This window comes from Dryas octopetala, chromosome 9, assembly GCF_963921425.1.
Source record: "Dryas octopetala chromosome 9, drDryOcto1.1, whole genome shotgun sequence".
Classification (NCBI taxonomy): Eukaryota; Viridiplantae; Streptophyta; class Magnoliopsida; order Rosales; family Rosaceae; genus Dryas; species Dryas octopetala.
Window position 1 is genome coordinate 1800196 of NC_141374.1, and position 17457 is coordinate 1817652.

At 34.4% G+C, this 17457-nt stretch overlaps 1 protein-coding gene across 1 annotated transcript; it reads left to right on the plus strand.

The window, feature by feature from the left end:
• Positions 1–235: 235 nt before the first annotated feature.
• On the plus strand, positions 236–17069 carry LOC147273120 (uncharacterized). Its single transcript, XM_086256425.1, has 39 exons — positions 236–420; positions 870–931; positions 1433–1526; positions 1670–1777; positions 1924–2040; positions 2817–2967; positions 3364–3611; positions 3783–3971; positions 4664–4740; positions 4850–4967; positions 5453–5536; positions 5856–5951; positions 6136–6237; positions 6820–6888; positions 8004–8099; positions 8199–8306; positions 8436–8549; positions 8820–8903; positions 9034–9162; positions 9343–9541; positions 9660–9800; positions 9970–10013; positions 10471–10554; positions 10664–10732; positions 10825–10901; positions 11462–11531; positions 12473–12622; positions 12982–13047; positions 13154–13298; positions 13444–13508; positions 13611–13676; positions 14206–14299; positions 14530–14566; positions 14695–14752; positions 14841–14951; positions 15372–15439; positions 16055–16121; positions 16222–16290; positions 16694–17069. The coding sequence occupies exons 1-39, from the start codon at positions 346–348 to the stop codon at positions 16778–16780; spliced, it is 3888 nt and encodes a 1295-aa protein (XP_086112551.1). The 5' UTR covers positions 236–345; the 3' UTR covers positions 16781–17069.
• The last annotated feature ends 388 nt before the right edge of the window (positions 17070–17457 follow it).

A 17457-nucleotide genomic window follows, 5' to 3' on the forward strand; every position in this document is an offset into this window, starting at 1 on the left:
CTCTAAAATCATTAAAAAGTAGAATGCTCCGACAGGGCAACCGAAAGCAAGGGCAAAATAGTAAATAGGGGGAAAATGGTTGTGGGGTCCATCCAGGGTCCTCCTGCATCGGTTTGGATGCCCCTTGAAGATGGTGAATGAAAAAGAAGGGACTCTTCTGCGTTCTCACTTCTCTCAGTAGTAACTATAAATACGCTCTTTGACTACTCACTCACTCGCTCGCTCGCTCGCTCACTCTCTCTCTCTCTCTAATAGACACACATTCACACATTAAACGCACGCAGAGGTCGTCGTCTTCCTCATTCGCTGTGGAGCTAGCTCTCTCACGCAACGCAGAGGATAACGATGATGAGCCTCCTCCTTCTCCTCCTCCTCCGTTCTCGTCGTTTAGGGCTTGTCGTATCCGTTACTCTGTTACAGGCATGACCTTCATTGCTACTCTCTCTTTTTTCGTTACTTTATCAAAATGTCCAAACATTTTGAGCCAATTTTGTTGCTTCGTTTCCGACTTTTTCTTTCTTTCCAAACAAGGAAAAAGAAATGCTTACTTTTTTTTTTTGGTTGAAGGAACGAAAAAGAGTTCAAGCTTTTTCCTCTTTTTCTTTCTTTCCTTGCTTTTTATTCTGTATTTTTCCTGGAAATAATTTTAAACATTTCTTTCTTTTGAGTTTTGATTTGATATGATTTTTTTTTTTGAAATTGAATTAATTTTTTGTGTAATTGAAGATTTTCCAGTATGACAGGCGTTTCTTGTAATCTCACAGTTGGGTTTAGGCATTTTCAATTATGTTTACTTTCAAGTACAGGACTTTGATTACTTCTTCTCATATTTTTGTAATCTTTTTGATTCATGTGTAAACTCTAAACAGGTATTATTGATTCTATCTCTAGCATATGCTCAGAGGCCCGCAACATCGAATGCTACAACAGGGTGAGGCTTCCTTGATAATTTTACGTGCAAACAAATTAGATAATTTCTGAAACTTAATTATTTTTTCTCATTTAGTACTGCTGATTATTTTTTGCACTTTATGAGCTCATTGATGCATATTGCGTTGTCAGTTGAATTTTATTCAAATTTTAATTAGCAGTTTTTGAATTTGCTCAGATTGCTAATGTTAGTTGATTTTTATTAAAATGACATGCCCTGGTTCTGAATTATGTGCTGCTGATGTGGTGTCTCTATGATGGTTCAATTAATTTTTTAAAAATAATTTTTAATACCTGCTGATGTGGTGTACCAGTATTTTTCTCTATGATGTGCTCATATATTTTAAGCATCAAAATATACTTTGTCCATATTTCTGTTTGATATTTTTTTTTTCTACTGCATATTCTACATTTGACAAAAGAAGTTGAATTTTCTTCATCTTATATTCTTTTGTTTATATTGGGAATTTCTTACTTTTCTTTTTCTGTTGTCCCTGGAAAGGCATTCTGAAGGATATTGTGCCATGTATGGCATTTGTGGAAAACGTAGTGATGGAAAAGTATTGAACTGTCCTTATGGTTCCCCATCTGTGAAGGTACATGATAGAAGCAGTTATTGCTCTTTTATCATTAACAGAGTAGCTTCAAGTTTGAAGTCTGTCTTGCATCTTATTCTATCAGAATGAAGATCTGTTAAGGTTTTCAATCACCCAATGATTACTTATTTTTTGTCTTCCAGCCAGATGATTTGCTTTCATCCAAGGTCCAAAGTTTGTGTCCAACAATTACTGGAAATGTTTGTTGTACAGAAGCTCAATTTAATACACTACGGACACAGGTCCAGCAAGTAAGTATTTTTGTTTTTAGAGTTGACTGTAACCCACTCGGCTAAGAAACTAGAGTTATTCATCTTCCTCTCCAAAATCTTTTCTACCTCACCCAAAATTATATCATTTATATATACACTTTTTAATTTGTGTACTACTTTTGCAGGCAATTCCCTTTCTTGTAGGTTGTCCAGCATGCTTAAGAAACTTTTTGAATTTGTTCTGTGAGCTTACCTGTTCTCCGAATCAGAGTTTATTTATCAATGTGACTTCTGTAGCCAAGGTCAGGAAACCCGCACTGTTCATATTTTATGGTTACATATTAAGAAGATTTACTGTGTTCCCACCGTCATGCTGCTCGGCCTACTCCAATCTTGTTATTAATTAATTTTTAAATGTGAATGATATAAATTAACTCAAGTGCCACAAGAAACATTGATTCTTTCATTTAAAAATTTTCCTGCCCATAGATTTATATTAATCAGCTTGTATATTTCTTGGATTGTTCAAGGAACCTATTGCAAGCCATTGTTGCTTATGATATCTGCTGTTTTTAATGGTCATTTTCTCTAACACGCACAGGATCATGTGGTATCAATTGTGTCCCCATATCTTTCTTTCACGATTTTATTTGGTTAAGAATTTAAGTCTTAAACTATTGCATCAAAGACAAATGGAAATGAAAGCTTACCATCATTTGGTAAAAGATTTTAATCTTGAAAGTAATTTGAAATTTATTCTTTATGGTTGGTTTACTTGATATTACAAGCTTTTGAGTTTCATTAGGTTGATGAAAAATGAAAAAAAAAAAAAATTCTTGAATTATTTGAGGATGTTGTTACCCTCTTAATTGGTTGGATTAAAGTTTGAAATTGCTGCAATGAGTGGCATACTCTTTTATTTAGAAATATGTTTTTTTTTAAAATTGTTTATTGAATAGTGATTATGTTTACATGTCTTCTTGGAGAGAGACAATATTCTGCATGTAGAAGAGTATAGAGTTACTTTTTTTGATAAGAAGAGTATAGAGTTACTTAAGGAAGTTTATTCCCTTTTCAGGTTAATAACAATTTGACCGTCAACGGGATTGATTATTATATAACTGATGCTTTTGGTGAAGGGTTATATGACTCCTGCAAGGAGGTCAAGTTCGGTACCATGAATTCTCGAGCTATAGAATTTATTGGTGCTGGTGCTCAAAATTTCAAAGGTAAATTTATCCTTCTGAAATTGCAAATTAGGACTCTCTCTCTCTCTCTCTCTCTCTCTCTCTCTCTCTCTCATGCATGTACACTAATATGGAAACACAAGCATATAAAAAAAAGGTATTAATCGAGCCACGTGTCAATTTTTGAAATTGCCGATAAGATATCAATGCGGCAACATGAAAGTGCTGTACCAATTCTCTTATTTTATCCTCTTGGTTTGCTGGTATTAGAAGGTGGATGCTTGGTGTTTCATGTTCTTTAGAAATTCAAGAATATCTCTCTATTTACATTCTGCAGTGAAAATCTATCTTTATACTCTTAGGTCCAGTGCTTGTATGTCATTGCCTTAGTTTATTCTGTTTAATAACTTGTAGTGCTTTTACTGTGATTCATGGCAGAGTGGTTTACTTTTATTGGTAGACAAGCACCTCCCGATGTGCCAGGTTCGCCATATGCCATTAGATTCCGACCAAGTGTTACTGAGTCATCTGCGATGAAACCTATGAATGTATCTACTTATTCATGCGGTGATAATTCACTGGGCTGTTCCTGTGGTGATTGCCCTTCATCTACAGTTTGTTCTAACACAGTTTCTCCAGTTTCCCCAAAAGGAGGTTCATGTTCAGTGAGAATTGGGTCCATTAAGGTGAGAGAGCATATTGTTGAATACTTTTAACTTCTGGCTCTTGCATCAATTAGTTCATATTGGATGCAGATTTCTCATAGGCACAGTGTGAAATTAGGTATCATAGATGCACACTATAATTATGTGCTATAGATGCCTTGTTTACATGCTTTCCTCAAATGAAAACTGCAGGCCAAATGTATTGACCTTGCTGTAGCTGTTCTATATGTCATACTGGTTTCTGCATTTTTTGGGTGGGGTTTGTTTCATCGGACTAGAAAAAGAAACCCAGCTTCTAAAACAAAACCGTGGTGGAATGTAATGGATGATGCCGAAGTTCATTCAGTTAACAGGGAGAAGAATGAGAATCCCCCGATGCAGGTGGAAACCATTTTGCCACCCTTTTCCAATGTTTCTGTTTTTAAATATATTTTTATTCATTAATCTTTTATAATGTCTCATTTACATCTGTATGTGTGTTCAGAATTTATATAATCTATGTTTATGGTTAATGGTTTACGGGTTTAAATTTACTTTTTCCTCTCATCATTTGACACTTACATACCTTTGATATGGTGTATTCCATCATGTGCCATTTATCTTTGCTGCTTTTATCTGTCTGCATATCATCCCGCTGTTAAGATTTATTGATCATTTATGTCATTCTGAACTCACCAGCCACACTCCTGGAATTATATTTTATTTTTTCCGTTCTTTTGTTATTGTGTCCATTGATACTCTTTGTTGGCTAATTATGAAGAATTTCTTATACACTGTCAGATTATTGAATAACATTGTTGAGCTATGCATATAACTGGGATAAGCTTTGGAATTTTTCTTTGCTTTGATTTCTGCATAATTCTTTTCCAAAAAAAAAAAAAAAAAGAACAAGTCTCTAAAATTTATGCTGTATTCTACTAGTATTATCTTCTTCTTTAGCGTTCTGTAGTCTAATCACTTCATGAATTTCTCTTCTCTATTTGTGCTCAATTATTTTACTGTCATTAATCTTTAGATTTCTGTAGGCTGCTCTCCTCATAAAATTTGCTTGGACTGAATTTGTTGATTATTAGGTGCTTGAAGGTGCCCCTCACATTAAAAATGGTGTCCAACTTTCATTTGTTCAAGGTTACATGTCAAAATTTTACAGGTGACTGCTCGTGCCATTGTTCCATGTAGAATGATTGATATGTGTCAAATTTTTATGTCAGTTACGGCATAATGGTTTTTTACTTAAAAGCTTGCATTCTGATGTTCAGGAGATATGGAACGTGGGTTGCTAGGAATCCAATCATAGTATTGTGTTCATCATTGGCTATAGTTCTTCTGCTTTGTTTGGGTCTTATCCGTTTCAAGGTGGAAACAAGGCCTGAGAAGGTTCGATTTAATACTTGACTAGTTTTTTCTTAAGTTGTGTTAATCCCCTTTTATGAGTATTTAATAATGTGAAATGTGCTTGAATGCGCCACTGCAAACAAAATTAATTTTAGTTCTCTGTGATAGTTTATAATTGTTTTCATTGGACCTTCTGGGACCATGACTCAATGTGTCATTGTGTAATGGAACACATGTCTGCATAACTTATGAGGATGAGCAGTTTCAAATCATGTTGATAGTTTGCAACTCATATGTAGTTGATTCAAAATTATGATCTTGTGCATACTCCGACATGGTTTCTCTTTTTGACATTTAGCTTTCAAAAGAATCAAAAACCTTGTGTGCATGTCACGGTTTTTGAAACCATTAGAAACCGTGACATTTAGTTTACATTTTATTTTAATTTGTTATGGTCAAGAAGCATTCTATGTTATCATCAGACTTCAACAATTTTCTGCTCAACTTAAGTTTATGCACTGTTTCAGCTATGGGTAGGGCCTGGAAGTAAAGCAGCAGAAGAGAAGCAATATTTTGATAGTCACCTAGCCCCTTTTTACAGAATTGAGCAGGTTCGAAATTGTTACACTCTTTTTGGGTAAATTATTATTCTTTTAATGAGCTCTTATGCTTTAACATATGGGTATGCAAGGAGGCTATCTTTTAAAGCTAGTATAATTGGAAGGTAAAAGCAGCATGTAGAGCCAGCCAACAGACATCACAAGGGAATGAGCTGCATCTTGTTTTTTTCTTCCATTACTTACCATTATTAGTTTATTGTTGGTATGAGAAGCCTGCTGTAGACTAGGTGAAGTGGGTAGTGTTTTGTGACAGAAGTCCATTTAGTTTTTAAATTTTGGAGAAACTTCTGTCACCTTGTGTTTTTTGCAGCTTATTGTAGCAACAATTCCAGATGCTAAGCTTGGCAACTCACCTAGTATTGTGACAGAGGACAACATTAAGTTACTTTTTGAAATACAGAAGAAGGTATTTGGTCTTTCTAGAATTTAGTGTTACTTTTGAGAAGTGTTTATCTAATAAGATTGGACAGGTTATATGAAACTAGGACTGCCCTTTGATTTGAATTAACTCAGTTCTTTTCTTTGTCTTTTCTGAATTTGATGTGTGGCCAAAAAAATACTTCTAATATTATATTACTCATCTTTGACAGGTTAGTGGAATTCAAGCAAATTATTCAGGCTCAGTCATATCTCTGGCTGATATTTGCATGAAGCCACTAGACAAAGATTGTGCCACCCAAAGTGTCCTACAGGTAGAACTTTGCTTGATGGTCTGCATTTAGGTGACAAATTTTAGGTGCCTATATAAAATGCAAAAACCAAGCGTTCAATTTTTAACATCTAATGCAATCATTCTATTCAAATGTCAATTTTTAGGTACTTGTAACAAAGTATGATATGAGTATCTTAAAGTCTGTAGTCTGTACTCAAACCTGTATATCGAGGAACAACACGTCTTTAGCTGTTCCCGTTCCCCCTCAAACTCTTCTTCTTTTTTCTTTTCCCATGGTTGATGCACATGGAAAAAAGGATAAGAATTGATGTGAACATTCATATCCTGTTGCTAAGAAATTTCTTCTGCAATAGCCCTGTTGCTTTTCGCTTACCTTGTGTCTTTGATGGCATGTATCTTGCATTGATAGAGCGTCTGATTTCTTTTATAAGGTGTTATACCAACAATTTCTTCGTTTTATAGAAAATTATTGTAAAACTACCTACTGTTTTACAATTTATGTTGAAGTGCCTTATGGTGTTACCTTCTTACTATAGCTGGAGAACCTAGATAAATTTAACATTGTTATTAACATGTTGCCTTTTTATCTTCATGGTACCAGTATTTCAAAATGGCTCCTGCAAATTATGACGATTATGGTGGGATTGAACACCTAAAGTATTGTTTTGAGGTATTTTCTTATAATTTCCATCTACACATTGTCTAAAGAGTGAATCTGTTTTCTTGTTTAATTAGATACTGGCGTTTGGACAAACTGTTCTAGGTATTTGTTGTTTTTATCGATGCCACCATTTCCAGTATAAGCTACTAGAAGCAATCCAGTTTCCATCAAATTAAACACTAATATAATGTATGTTTGTATTGAACATGAATGGTGAAAAATAAAATTTGAGTGTCAGGTTGGTAAGACAAAATTAGGCCTGCAATATGGTTGTTTAAAATAACTGATGGGTAAAGGAATTGGATATCAGTGTATCAGTTTCTGGTCCTACTGCTTGATCTATAATATGTGCATCTCTTATCTGTAGTATTCTTAAACATTAAAAACCCTTAATAGTATCTGTGTGTTACACTATTTTTGGTTGATATCTGTGTGTTACTTTGGAATGGGCATTAATGGTGACAATTTAAATCCTAAAATGTCAGGGTTGATAAGACAAAATTGGGTTGCAAATATTGGTGCATCTGTTACTGATCCACTGTTTGATCTATAATATGTGCATGTTTGCTTCTAGTTTCTGCTACATTTTTCAGATAATAAGAAAGTAGATCTCTGTCCATATATGCCTTTTTCTAGATGAGCCATAATCAAGGCTGATCGTAATATTTATAGGGCATTATGTGAAAGTTGAAAACATGGGTCCTTTGTACATACTCACTTGGAGAAATACAAGAGAAATTTTTTTCGCATGTCAATACATACATTAATAACTGAGACTTTCTATTTTTTATTTTCACCAAAAACCGAAACTGATACTTAATGCATCACAAAACACAAATCATAGTGAAATGAAAGAAGTTAGAACAACAACCTGATTTGAAGCATTTAAGAGAGCCACAAGATAATTTATAAATTTAGAACATGATAGAACAAGTAACAAGATAATTCGTCTGGTCAGATGACCAGCCTCACATCTTAACATGCACTATTCAAGCCCACCATTTTAGAGTTGCTTTTTTTTTTTTTTTTTTTTTTTTTTTTCCAAATTCCTCAAATTACATGGCCATGAGCCCATGATTTCTTGAAAGTTGACCTGTTGACATTTCTGTTTTGTGCTTTTCAAGCACTATTCCTCTGCTGACAAATGTATGAGTGCATTTAAAGCTCCTCTTGATCCTAGCACTGCATTAGGAGGTTTCTCTGGGAAAAATTTTTCTGAGGTAATAACTTATCCATTTCTCCTGAACTAATTTCTTTTTTCATCCTTTTTGAAGATAAGATTGGAGTCTTTAATAACCATTATGATTTTTCCAACGCAGTCAACGGCATTTATAGTAACTTATCCTGTAAACAATGCTATTAATAAAGAAGGAAATGAAACTGAAAGAGCAGTGGTGTGGGAGAAGGCCTTTATCGAGTTAGCAAAGGTTAGCTCTTTGTTTTGTGTCATTCCCGTAATTGTTTAATTTTTGCATGATTGGTTATCCTGCCTGTTCTGCATGAAGGTAGACAGTTATCTTTTTTAATCTCTAAGTTTTATACCTTGTTTGTGATAGGCTGAGTTATTTCAAATGGTGCAATCTAAAAATTTAACACTTTCTTTTTCATCGGAAAGTTCTATTGAAGAAGAACTTAAAAGAGAAAGTACTGCAGATGCCATTACCATATTGGTGAGTGTTTTCTCTCTTTCTTTTTAAGTTGCATTTGTCCTTTCAGAGTCAAATATCAGAATATACTGTAATTCATAACACTTTTCTTACTTCTTGATGTAGTCATTTGGAATAGATATTTCTCACTCTTCTTATCCAAAAAAAAAAAAAAAGAAATAAAAAAGAAAAAAGATTAGATTTCTCTCACTCATTAAGTGTAACTGCAACAAATTCCTTTATGTGAGCCTTTTTAAATGCCTCATCCATTTTTGGTTTTCCACTTCATTGCAGATAAGCTATCTTGTAATGTTTGCTTATATATCTCTTACTTTGGGTGACTCACCTCGATTATCTTCATTTTACATCTCATCTAAGGTATGGTCTCAAATATTTTCATTTTTTTTTAATGGACTGAAGAATTGCATTATTTTTTAATGGTAGTTTCTCTAGGTTGAAAATGTAGACATTATTTATATCATTGTAATTGTATATGGCTGAATTCCAGGTTTTGCTTGGTCTCTCTGGAGTTGTGCTTGTCATGCTGTCCGTTCTTGGGTCAGTAGGGTTTTTCAGTGCCATTGGAGTAAAATCTACCCTAATCATTATGGAAGTTATCCCATTTCTTGTTCTAGCCGTAAGTTTCCCCTACAATATATGTCCCTCCTACGGATTCTAAATTTTGTACGAATGCTCTGTGATTCCCATATTCAGACTACAGCATGTACATTTTTGTTTGCCAAAATTGTTTGTTAATGTATATCTCTTACTGATTTTGTTGTAGCTTATAATACTCTGAAGTCTCTTGTCTTATCAGGTTGGGGTCGATAATATGTGTATACTGGTGAATGCTGTCAAACGACAACCACTGGAGTTGCCTATAGAAGGGAGAATAAGCAATGCACTTGTAGAAGTTGGACCATCCATCACACTAGCTAGTCTATCAGAGGTTTTAGCATTTGCAGTTGGCAGTTTTATTCCTATGCCAGCATGCCGTGTGTTCTCCATGTTTGCAGGTCTAACATTTTAATCTATTAAACCTATACCTGTGAAATAGTTTTTGTATTTTGTTGTTCCCTTGCTGTCTTATCTCAGGCCTATTCTTCAAACTTACTTTTGCACATCCTTCTGCAGCACTAGCTGTTCTTTTGGACTTCCTCCTTCAGGTTACCGCTTTTGTAGCTTTGATTGTTTTTGATTTCCTGCGAACCGAGGATAAGAGGGTTGATTGTTTCCCGTGTATGAAAATTTCATCATATACCAACTCTGATAAAGGTATAGCAAGAGTTCTGTAACGTCTGTCTGATTGATGTATTATTGCTCACACCAATTTTCAGTATATGATATATCATAATTTTTCCTTTTTCCTTGTTTATTTATTTATTTTTTAAATCTGTTTGCATTAAAATTTGTATAATCTCTATCTGAATGCTGTCTTATTTAGGCATTGATCAGAGGAAACCCGGTTTGCTGGAACGCTATATGAAGGTGATTCTTTCTTGTGATTCAGTCATTTTTTTTATTGATACTACCTTGACCCAGTAAACTATCTTGATATATAGTCTGGATAAGGATGAATTACAGACAATGTGGAACTACCAGTGTTGTCACAGTTTCCTGTTCTAATGTTTAAAAGTCAAGAACACACGTTACTAAAAATTCTACTGTAATGCATAGACCAAATCAACCTCTAAAACTTAGTATGTTGCCTTAGCATTTAAATATTTTTATCCTATTTTTTGTTCTTAATTCTGTGTGATACCATTTGCTTTATGATTCACATGTTCTTTTGCCGTGATAATAGTTTTTGCTTTCTGCTTACCTTAATTTCTAATCATGTTGGGCTTTGTTTTATGTTTCACATATTCTTTCACCGCGATAATAGTTTTTGCTTTCTACTTTCCTTAATTTCTAATTTTGTTGGGCTTTGTTTTGCATTTTTCAGGATATCCATGCTCCCATTCTCAGTATTTGGGGAGTTAAAATCGTTGTCATATCCATCTTCGTTGCATTTTCATTGGCAAGCATTGTGAGTTCTGGTTCTTTTACCTGCTTTATCATATTCATGCTGATATCCATTTTGTTGTTTGTGCTCATACATTTCCTGAATAGACTTCTGATTCTTTCAAACCCTGTAGGCATTGTGCACCAGGATTCAGCCTGGTCTGGAACAAAAAATTGTTCTTCCTCGAGATTCCTATCTTCAGGTCTAGAATTCAGTTACCTATTTATAGCAATGCATTTATGTTATCAAGTATTCTGATTTATGCGATGCGACATTCCATTCTATATATTGCAGGGGTATTTCAATAATGTTTCAGAGTACCTCCGAATTGGACCGCCACTATACTTTGTTGTGAAGAACTACAATTACAGGTATCACATTGTCATTTATATTCACTATTTCCTGACGTTGCCCACTATCACATTATCAATAGCTAAGACGTGGTGCTTTCTTCAAGCATGTTACCGTACTACACATGAACATCTAGTTCTGGAGTCAGTATATAATTCCATCTCATATAACAGAATCATGGGTACTCGAGATTTCTGTTAAGGACATGCAATCACATATAAGCATCCTGATGAAAATTTTACCTTTCAATATATATGATATTCTTCAGAATTCCACTGCATTTTCCATGTACAAGCCCCACGATGCCTATCTGAAATGAAAATCATTTTTTTCCTTTAGTTGGCATCACATGGACGATTGGCATGGATAACATCTGCTCGTGAAAGCAATTATAATAAACTATCTATAGTCAAAGGGAATTATCTCCATCTATCTTTTCACAATGCATAGTTCTCTTTAGAATAATGTGAAGTTTCATTTGGTATTTTGGAAGGTAAAATGCCTTTATGTAAATACTCATCATACTTAATGCTTCCATCATTGGAAATCTTCTTGATGCTGATGTTACTCTGCTCCTCAGTTCAGAATCAAGACATACAAACCAATTATGCTCAATTAGCCAATGTGATTCAGATTCTCTTTTGAATGAGGTAAAACCTTCTTCCATCTATTGTGATAAAAGGGTAAAGTCTTAGTTTTTGGGCACTGCTTAAAAGAATTAGATGCCTCCCCCCTGCATTCTCTTTGTTCACATGTCAGACCTGCAAGTGTACAATAGTGCATGTTGCTGTTGTTTTGAAGTATCTTTCTTGTTTGAGCTGGTTGCTTCCATTCATACTGCTAATTTCATTTTTTCAATTTGTTAAACTGACTTCTATATGGGTTATAGAGGCTTACAGCCTATAGGTAGGAAAACATTCGGGTTTTATTAATCTGTAATTGGATAGAGGGTTCAGTATATTTAATATAATATGTAATGCTGGTAAAACTATAGTTTTAATAGAAAATCAGTTTAGGTCCCTTGTTAACATTTTTTTTTTGACAAGTCCGCGTTAAGTTTTTTTCCCTTTTGGGTTAGGTGTGCGCTGACTGTCCTTTTTTGTCTTTTTTGACAAAAGTCCCCAATACTTTGTTTTCTTAAAAATGTTCAGTCTCAACCCAATAAATAGGTAGGAAAATTATTAAATGAGGGACCTAATCTAGGAAAAAGGTCATCGAACTTATTGTATTAAATATTATATGTTCATTTGTTTGTATGGAACATGGCATTGGAATTTTACCTCTGTTGAGTCTTTATTTTACAAGTTTCAGCCCACTATTGAATTTTCATTACGAAAAAGGCTGAGATTGTTGACAGTTTGGTTTAGCAGTTCAGACATTTTCATCCATGACCTTCACTCTTCTCTTTGTTTGTGGTTCCTTCTTTTGTCAATCAATCTATTTGTGGCTTTGGTATCCTTTATGTCTGGTACCCTCTTAGTTTAATCTAGATTGATAATTTGGCAATATAACATGTCACTATGTTACACTGTCTGGCAAGAGACCTATATGTGCGTATGTATGTATGTGAATTATCCTTTCGCTTCTGCAGATTTCAAGAGCATCCTTAATTCCAGAATCAAGTTACATTGCTAAGCCTGCTGCTTCATGGCTTGATGATTTTCTTGTGTGGATATCCCCAGAAGCATTTGGGTGCTGTCGGAAGTTTACAAATGAGAATTATTGTCCTCCTGATGATCAGGTGAAGATCCACTGATTCTTGATTATAACTTTTGGTATAGATATGGAATCATGGTCTCTGATGTTTGAAATTTCTTTTAGATCCAAAATTGTGGGGTTCTTCTAAAGTTTGGAATCATGAAATCACTTTATTCAGTTTAGCATGTCAGAGTCTCTCCACCATCTGGGAATTTGTAACTAATTGATGTTTTCAATACTGATACTATTCGTAACTATGCACCAGTTACTTTCAACAGTATAAAAAATAAGAACAGAATTCTAATCATGCTTCCTGTTAGCTTAGACATCTTTTATACCAAAATTCACATGTTTTGTTTTGGTATCTGCAATCCATTAGTACTAAAATTTAGTTTCTTCCAGCCTCCTTGCTGTTCGTCCAGTGATGGTTCCTGTAGCCTTGGTGGAGTATGCAAAGATTGTACTACGGTAATATATGCACTGCATATTTGAGAAATGTTTCAAGTGAATCTGCCATCTGATTTCTTTGTCAGATGTATGCATCAATTCTCATTTTCTGCTTTGGAGTTTTCAGTGTTTTCGTCACTCAGATCTGCGTAATGATCGTCCATCTACCACACAATTTAAAGAAAAACTTCCATGGTTCCTCAATGCTTTACCCTCTTCCGATTGTGCTAAAGGTGGCCATGGAGCTTACACTAGCAGTGTGGAATTGAAAGGTTTGTGGAAAGGGTATTGTGCTTTCATAATAACCTGCAAGCTGATAACATGCTTTAAGAAAAAAAAAAAAAAAAACTCTCATATTATTGTGGCTTGTTATTTGAATTTACGTTTTAATTAGTTAATCATATTTTTGTTCGTCAGGCTATGAAAGTGGCATTATTCAAGCATCATCATTTCGTACATATCACACACCTCTCAACAACCAGGTATGAGAGTCTGTGATCACTAGAAACAAAATTTCAATTTTTGGTTTTTTCCATCTTGGATTAAAGTGAGCCTCACAATTAATTATCTATGATTTATTTTAGGTTGACTATGTAAATTCAATGAGGGCTGCTCGAGATCTCAGTTCAAGAATTTCTGATTCTTTGAAGGTGAGATTGAAGGCTACTTTCTGAGTTAATTGGTTTATTTACATTACATCGTTACTTTTATAAAGCCAAGAGTCATATGTTTCACCAAACTCTGTATTACTATAAATGTAGTTTAAATATTTTAGTTAAACTCATATTATTACACATGTTTATTGTTGTAAATAAATTGACAGGAAGTGTCGGAATGGCTTTTATTGTAAATAAATTGAAAAAAAGTTTCGAAAGAAGAGAGGAGAGAGAATGTGGAAAAAAGTTGGGAGAGTGGCAGAAATGGTGATGTGGGCATGTAAACTGTTGTTTTTTCTTTTTAATTGAAAAACCAAAGTTCTTCCAGTTAGATTGAGTACAACAACTGTCTTGCCCCTTTCAAGCTTTCCATAAGCTTCTGGTGCTTAATTCTCATTATATTATTTTCTATGAAACATTTTAGGCTGTTTAGCCACAATAAATTAGCATTTATTAAATTTTTTATTCACCTCTGTGCTACTCGTGGTATGTCTATTGGACTGATGTTTCTTTTCTGGTGCAGATTGAGATATTCCCTTATTCAGTTTTTTATATGTTCTTTGAGCAATACCTTGATATTTGGAGAACAGCGCTGATCAACCTTTCTATAGCTATTGGTTAGTTGTTATTATTTTTTATAAAACAATGATAAAAGTTAGATTATTTCTACATATGTGTTAATTCTTATATCCAAAATTATTGATGTAAAACTCAAATGTTACTTGTCTGAAACTCAGATTTTACTATGAAGTTTGTATCTTTCTCTACTTATGTGCATATATGATAAATTATGGTTTTTTCAGTTAATCAAAAAGAATAAATCAGGATCTGTTTTATGTTTTTCCAGGTGCTGTATTTATTGTTTGTCTGGTTATCACCTGCAGGTCAGTAATGATATTCTTAGCCCTTAGTTAATTGTAGGCAAGAAAATTTGTGAGGAGGAGGTGTTTATATTTAATGAATTGAGTATAAGAAATGATATATTGATCTTCCCTTGAAATTTGGTTTGTAGTTTATGGAGTTCAGCAATAATTCTACTGGTGTTGGCAATGATTGTAGTGGATCTCTTGGTGATCTTTCTTCCACAAAATTCTCTTTCAAAAAAAAAAAAAAAATTCTATTAGTTGTCATGTTTGCTCACAAGATAACATTCTACAGGGTGTGATGGCAATTCTTAACATCCAATTGAATGCAATCTCTGTTGTTAACCTTGTGATGTCAGTGGGCATTGCTGTTGAGTTCTGTGTGCATATGACGCATGCTTTCTCGGTCAGTATCAATTTAAATATTTGTATCTTAATTATTTATTTTTGCCTTCTTCTTGGAGAAGGATTTAACATCGAAATGCACTACGTTGTGATCCATCACTTTTCCATTTCAATTTAAAAGGTAATTTGTGTGCTCATACTCTCTCTCTCTCTCTCTCTCTCTCTCACACACACACACACCTATACACTCACACACAACAGAGTTATGAAGTTCTGGAATAAAAAAAAGAAAAAGAAAAGAAAGAAAAGAAGATACAGTAATGGAAACTTTAAATGTATTTCTTTAATATTTTTTAAATGGTTTAAATTTTTTTTAGAGTTATCGATACTTAGTTCTGCTTAGTTCTTCTTTCCCTTCTAATATTGGGTCATTTTTGCATACAACTTGACAGTTTGCAGTTGGTGTATATTTCATGTACAGGTTAGCACTGGAGATAAAGATCAACGCACTAAGGAGGCTTTGGCTACAATGGGTGCCTCTGTCTTCAGGTATATATATATATATATATATATATATCTCTCTCTCTCTCTCTCTGTTTTTCTGGGAAAGGGATGTGGGGGGGGGGGGGGGGGGGGTGTGGGTGGTTCTTAGCGCCAGAGAACTGGTATTCAGATCCCTGAGACGTTTGCATTACTTGGACATTTCTAAGATACTTGTGAATTTGTTAAATGTCCCGACAGTAACTCAGTATATAATAGTTTCAGTTTCTAGTTGTGTGACTAGGAGCAGTATCTAATTAGTTCTGCTCAGAGATGCTGACTAGCTGCTATCTATTGATTGGCTGTACAGTTTCCCTGGTTGGAAACAGTTGATACTGGGTGCACAAAATGGACCAACCTTACCCCTATGACCGATCCAGACCGACCTTCCTGAAAGAAATAAACTCCTTTCACTATGTCTGTCACATACTGGAGCACCTTCCACAATAGATCATGCTTTCATTAAACAGCTGACATGTTAAGTCCAATGTCAAAGGATCCTGTATAATCCAGTCTTCCAGATGTAAAATTTTTCTCCCATCCAGTCTTCCAGATGTAAAATTTTTCTCCCATCTTACATCACCATTTTAGTATAATATTTTCTTTGCTGACATGGTTTTGCAGTGGAATCACACTAACAAAGTTAGTTGGGGTTATTGTGCTTTGTTTCTCGAGGACGGAAGTCTTTGTGGTACTGATCCCTTACTCTCATGATTGTCCAATTTCACTGGCCATTACTGTCAGCACCCTAGAATATTTATCTTTCACTCACTTATATATATGTTTTGCAGGTGTATTACTTCCAAATGTACCTTGCTTTGGTTCTTCTTGGTTTCTTACATGGGCTTGTATTCTTACCAGTAAGTCAGTACACTTTTACTTAGTTAATGTCCTTGCCATGTACACAAGTCAGTACATGGGCTTGATGCAATTACATGATTTCATTTTCGAGTCTGCATCCTTTACTGATCTTTTTGGTGTTGATCTTGTGTTTATGTCTAGAACTACATAGTTGTAGACTTCTATATAATTATATAAATCCTAAATACTAAGCCCTAAACCTGGAATGTTTAATTTTTAAACTCCAAAACACATTTTCGTTCTGGATTTAGGCACAAGATCATCAGTAGATCCTCTCTTTGGAATCGGAAAATAAAGAAGTCATGTGAATCTTGAAAATTCATGATCACAATAACTTGAGAAAAGGAAATATGTTTAAATGAAGAAGGAAACCATGACTTGTTGGGTTTTTCTTGTTTGCAGGTGGTGTTGAGCATGTTTGGTCCACCTTCAAGATGTGTGGTGGTTGAGCAGCCAGAAGATCGGCCATCTGTTGCATCACAACTATGAGAAGCTGATATGATTTGGTGACCACAACAGCAGCTCTTTTTGTAGAGTCAATTCCTATTTCTTATACAGCCGAAATTTCATGTATGATCAGAGTAGAGAAATGTCTAAATAGCTCAACGTGTAAATTATATTACTTCTGCTGACAAGAAAAGAAAAAAGTGAAAGAAAAAAAAAATTATTTCTATGCATTTCACACTACCATGCGACTACATCAATTTCCTTTGGCAATTGGCATTGACCTTGGCAATAAAAAGAACACTGAGTTCATACACCAACTGACCAACCTGGACCATACCTCATTGTGGAGTTATGTTGTGATCTTCAATTGGTGTAAAGAAGTAAACTTACAAGAGTGTTCACATATTGTACAAAAATAAGGAACATCTGCAGAAATAGAGTTAAAAAATTATTAATTATTTGTTTTATGAATTATTTCAATAAATTCAAAGGAATCTGGCACACTGGATCTGTCAAATTCTTCCAAATTCTATGACTTAAATCAATGAAAGTCAGTAAGAGTTTGCCAATGAGGCAATAACGAATATCGAAGAGACACTACTCAGTATTACTTGGACAATGCTTTACAACCACTGGATTCCTCGATTCTTAGATGGTTTGGTCCCACTAATTCATATAAATTGTTCGACTTACAATGTATGATTGGGATCCTTTTGATT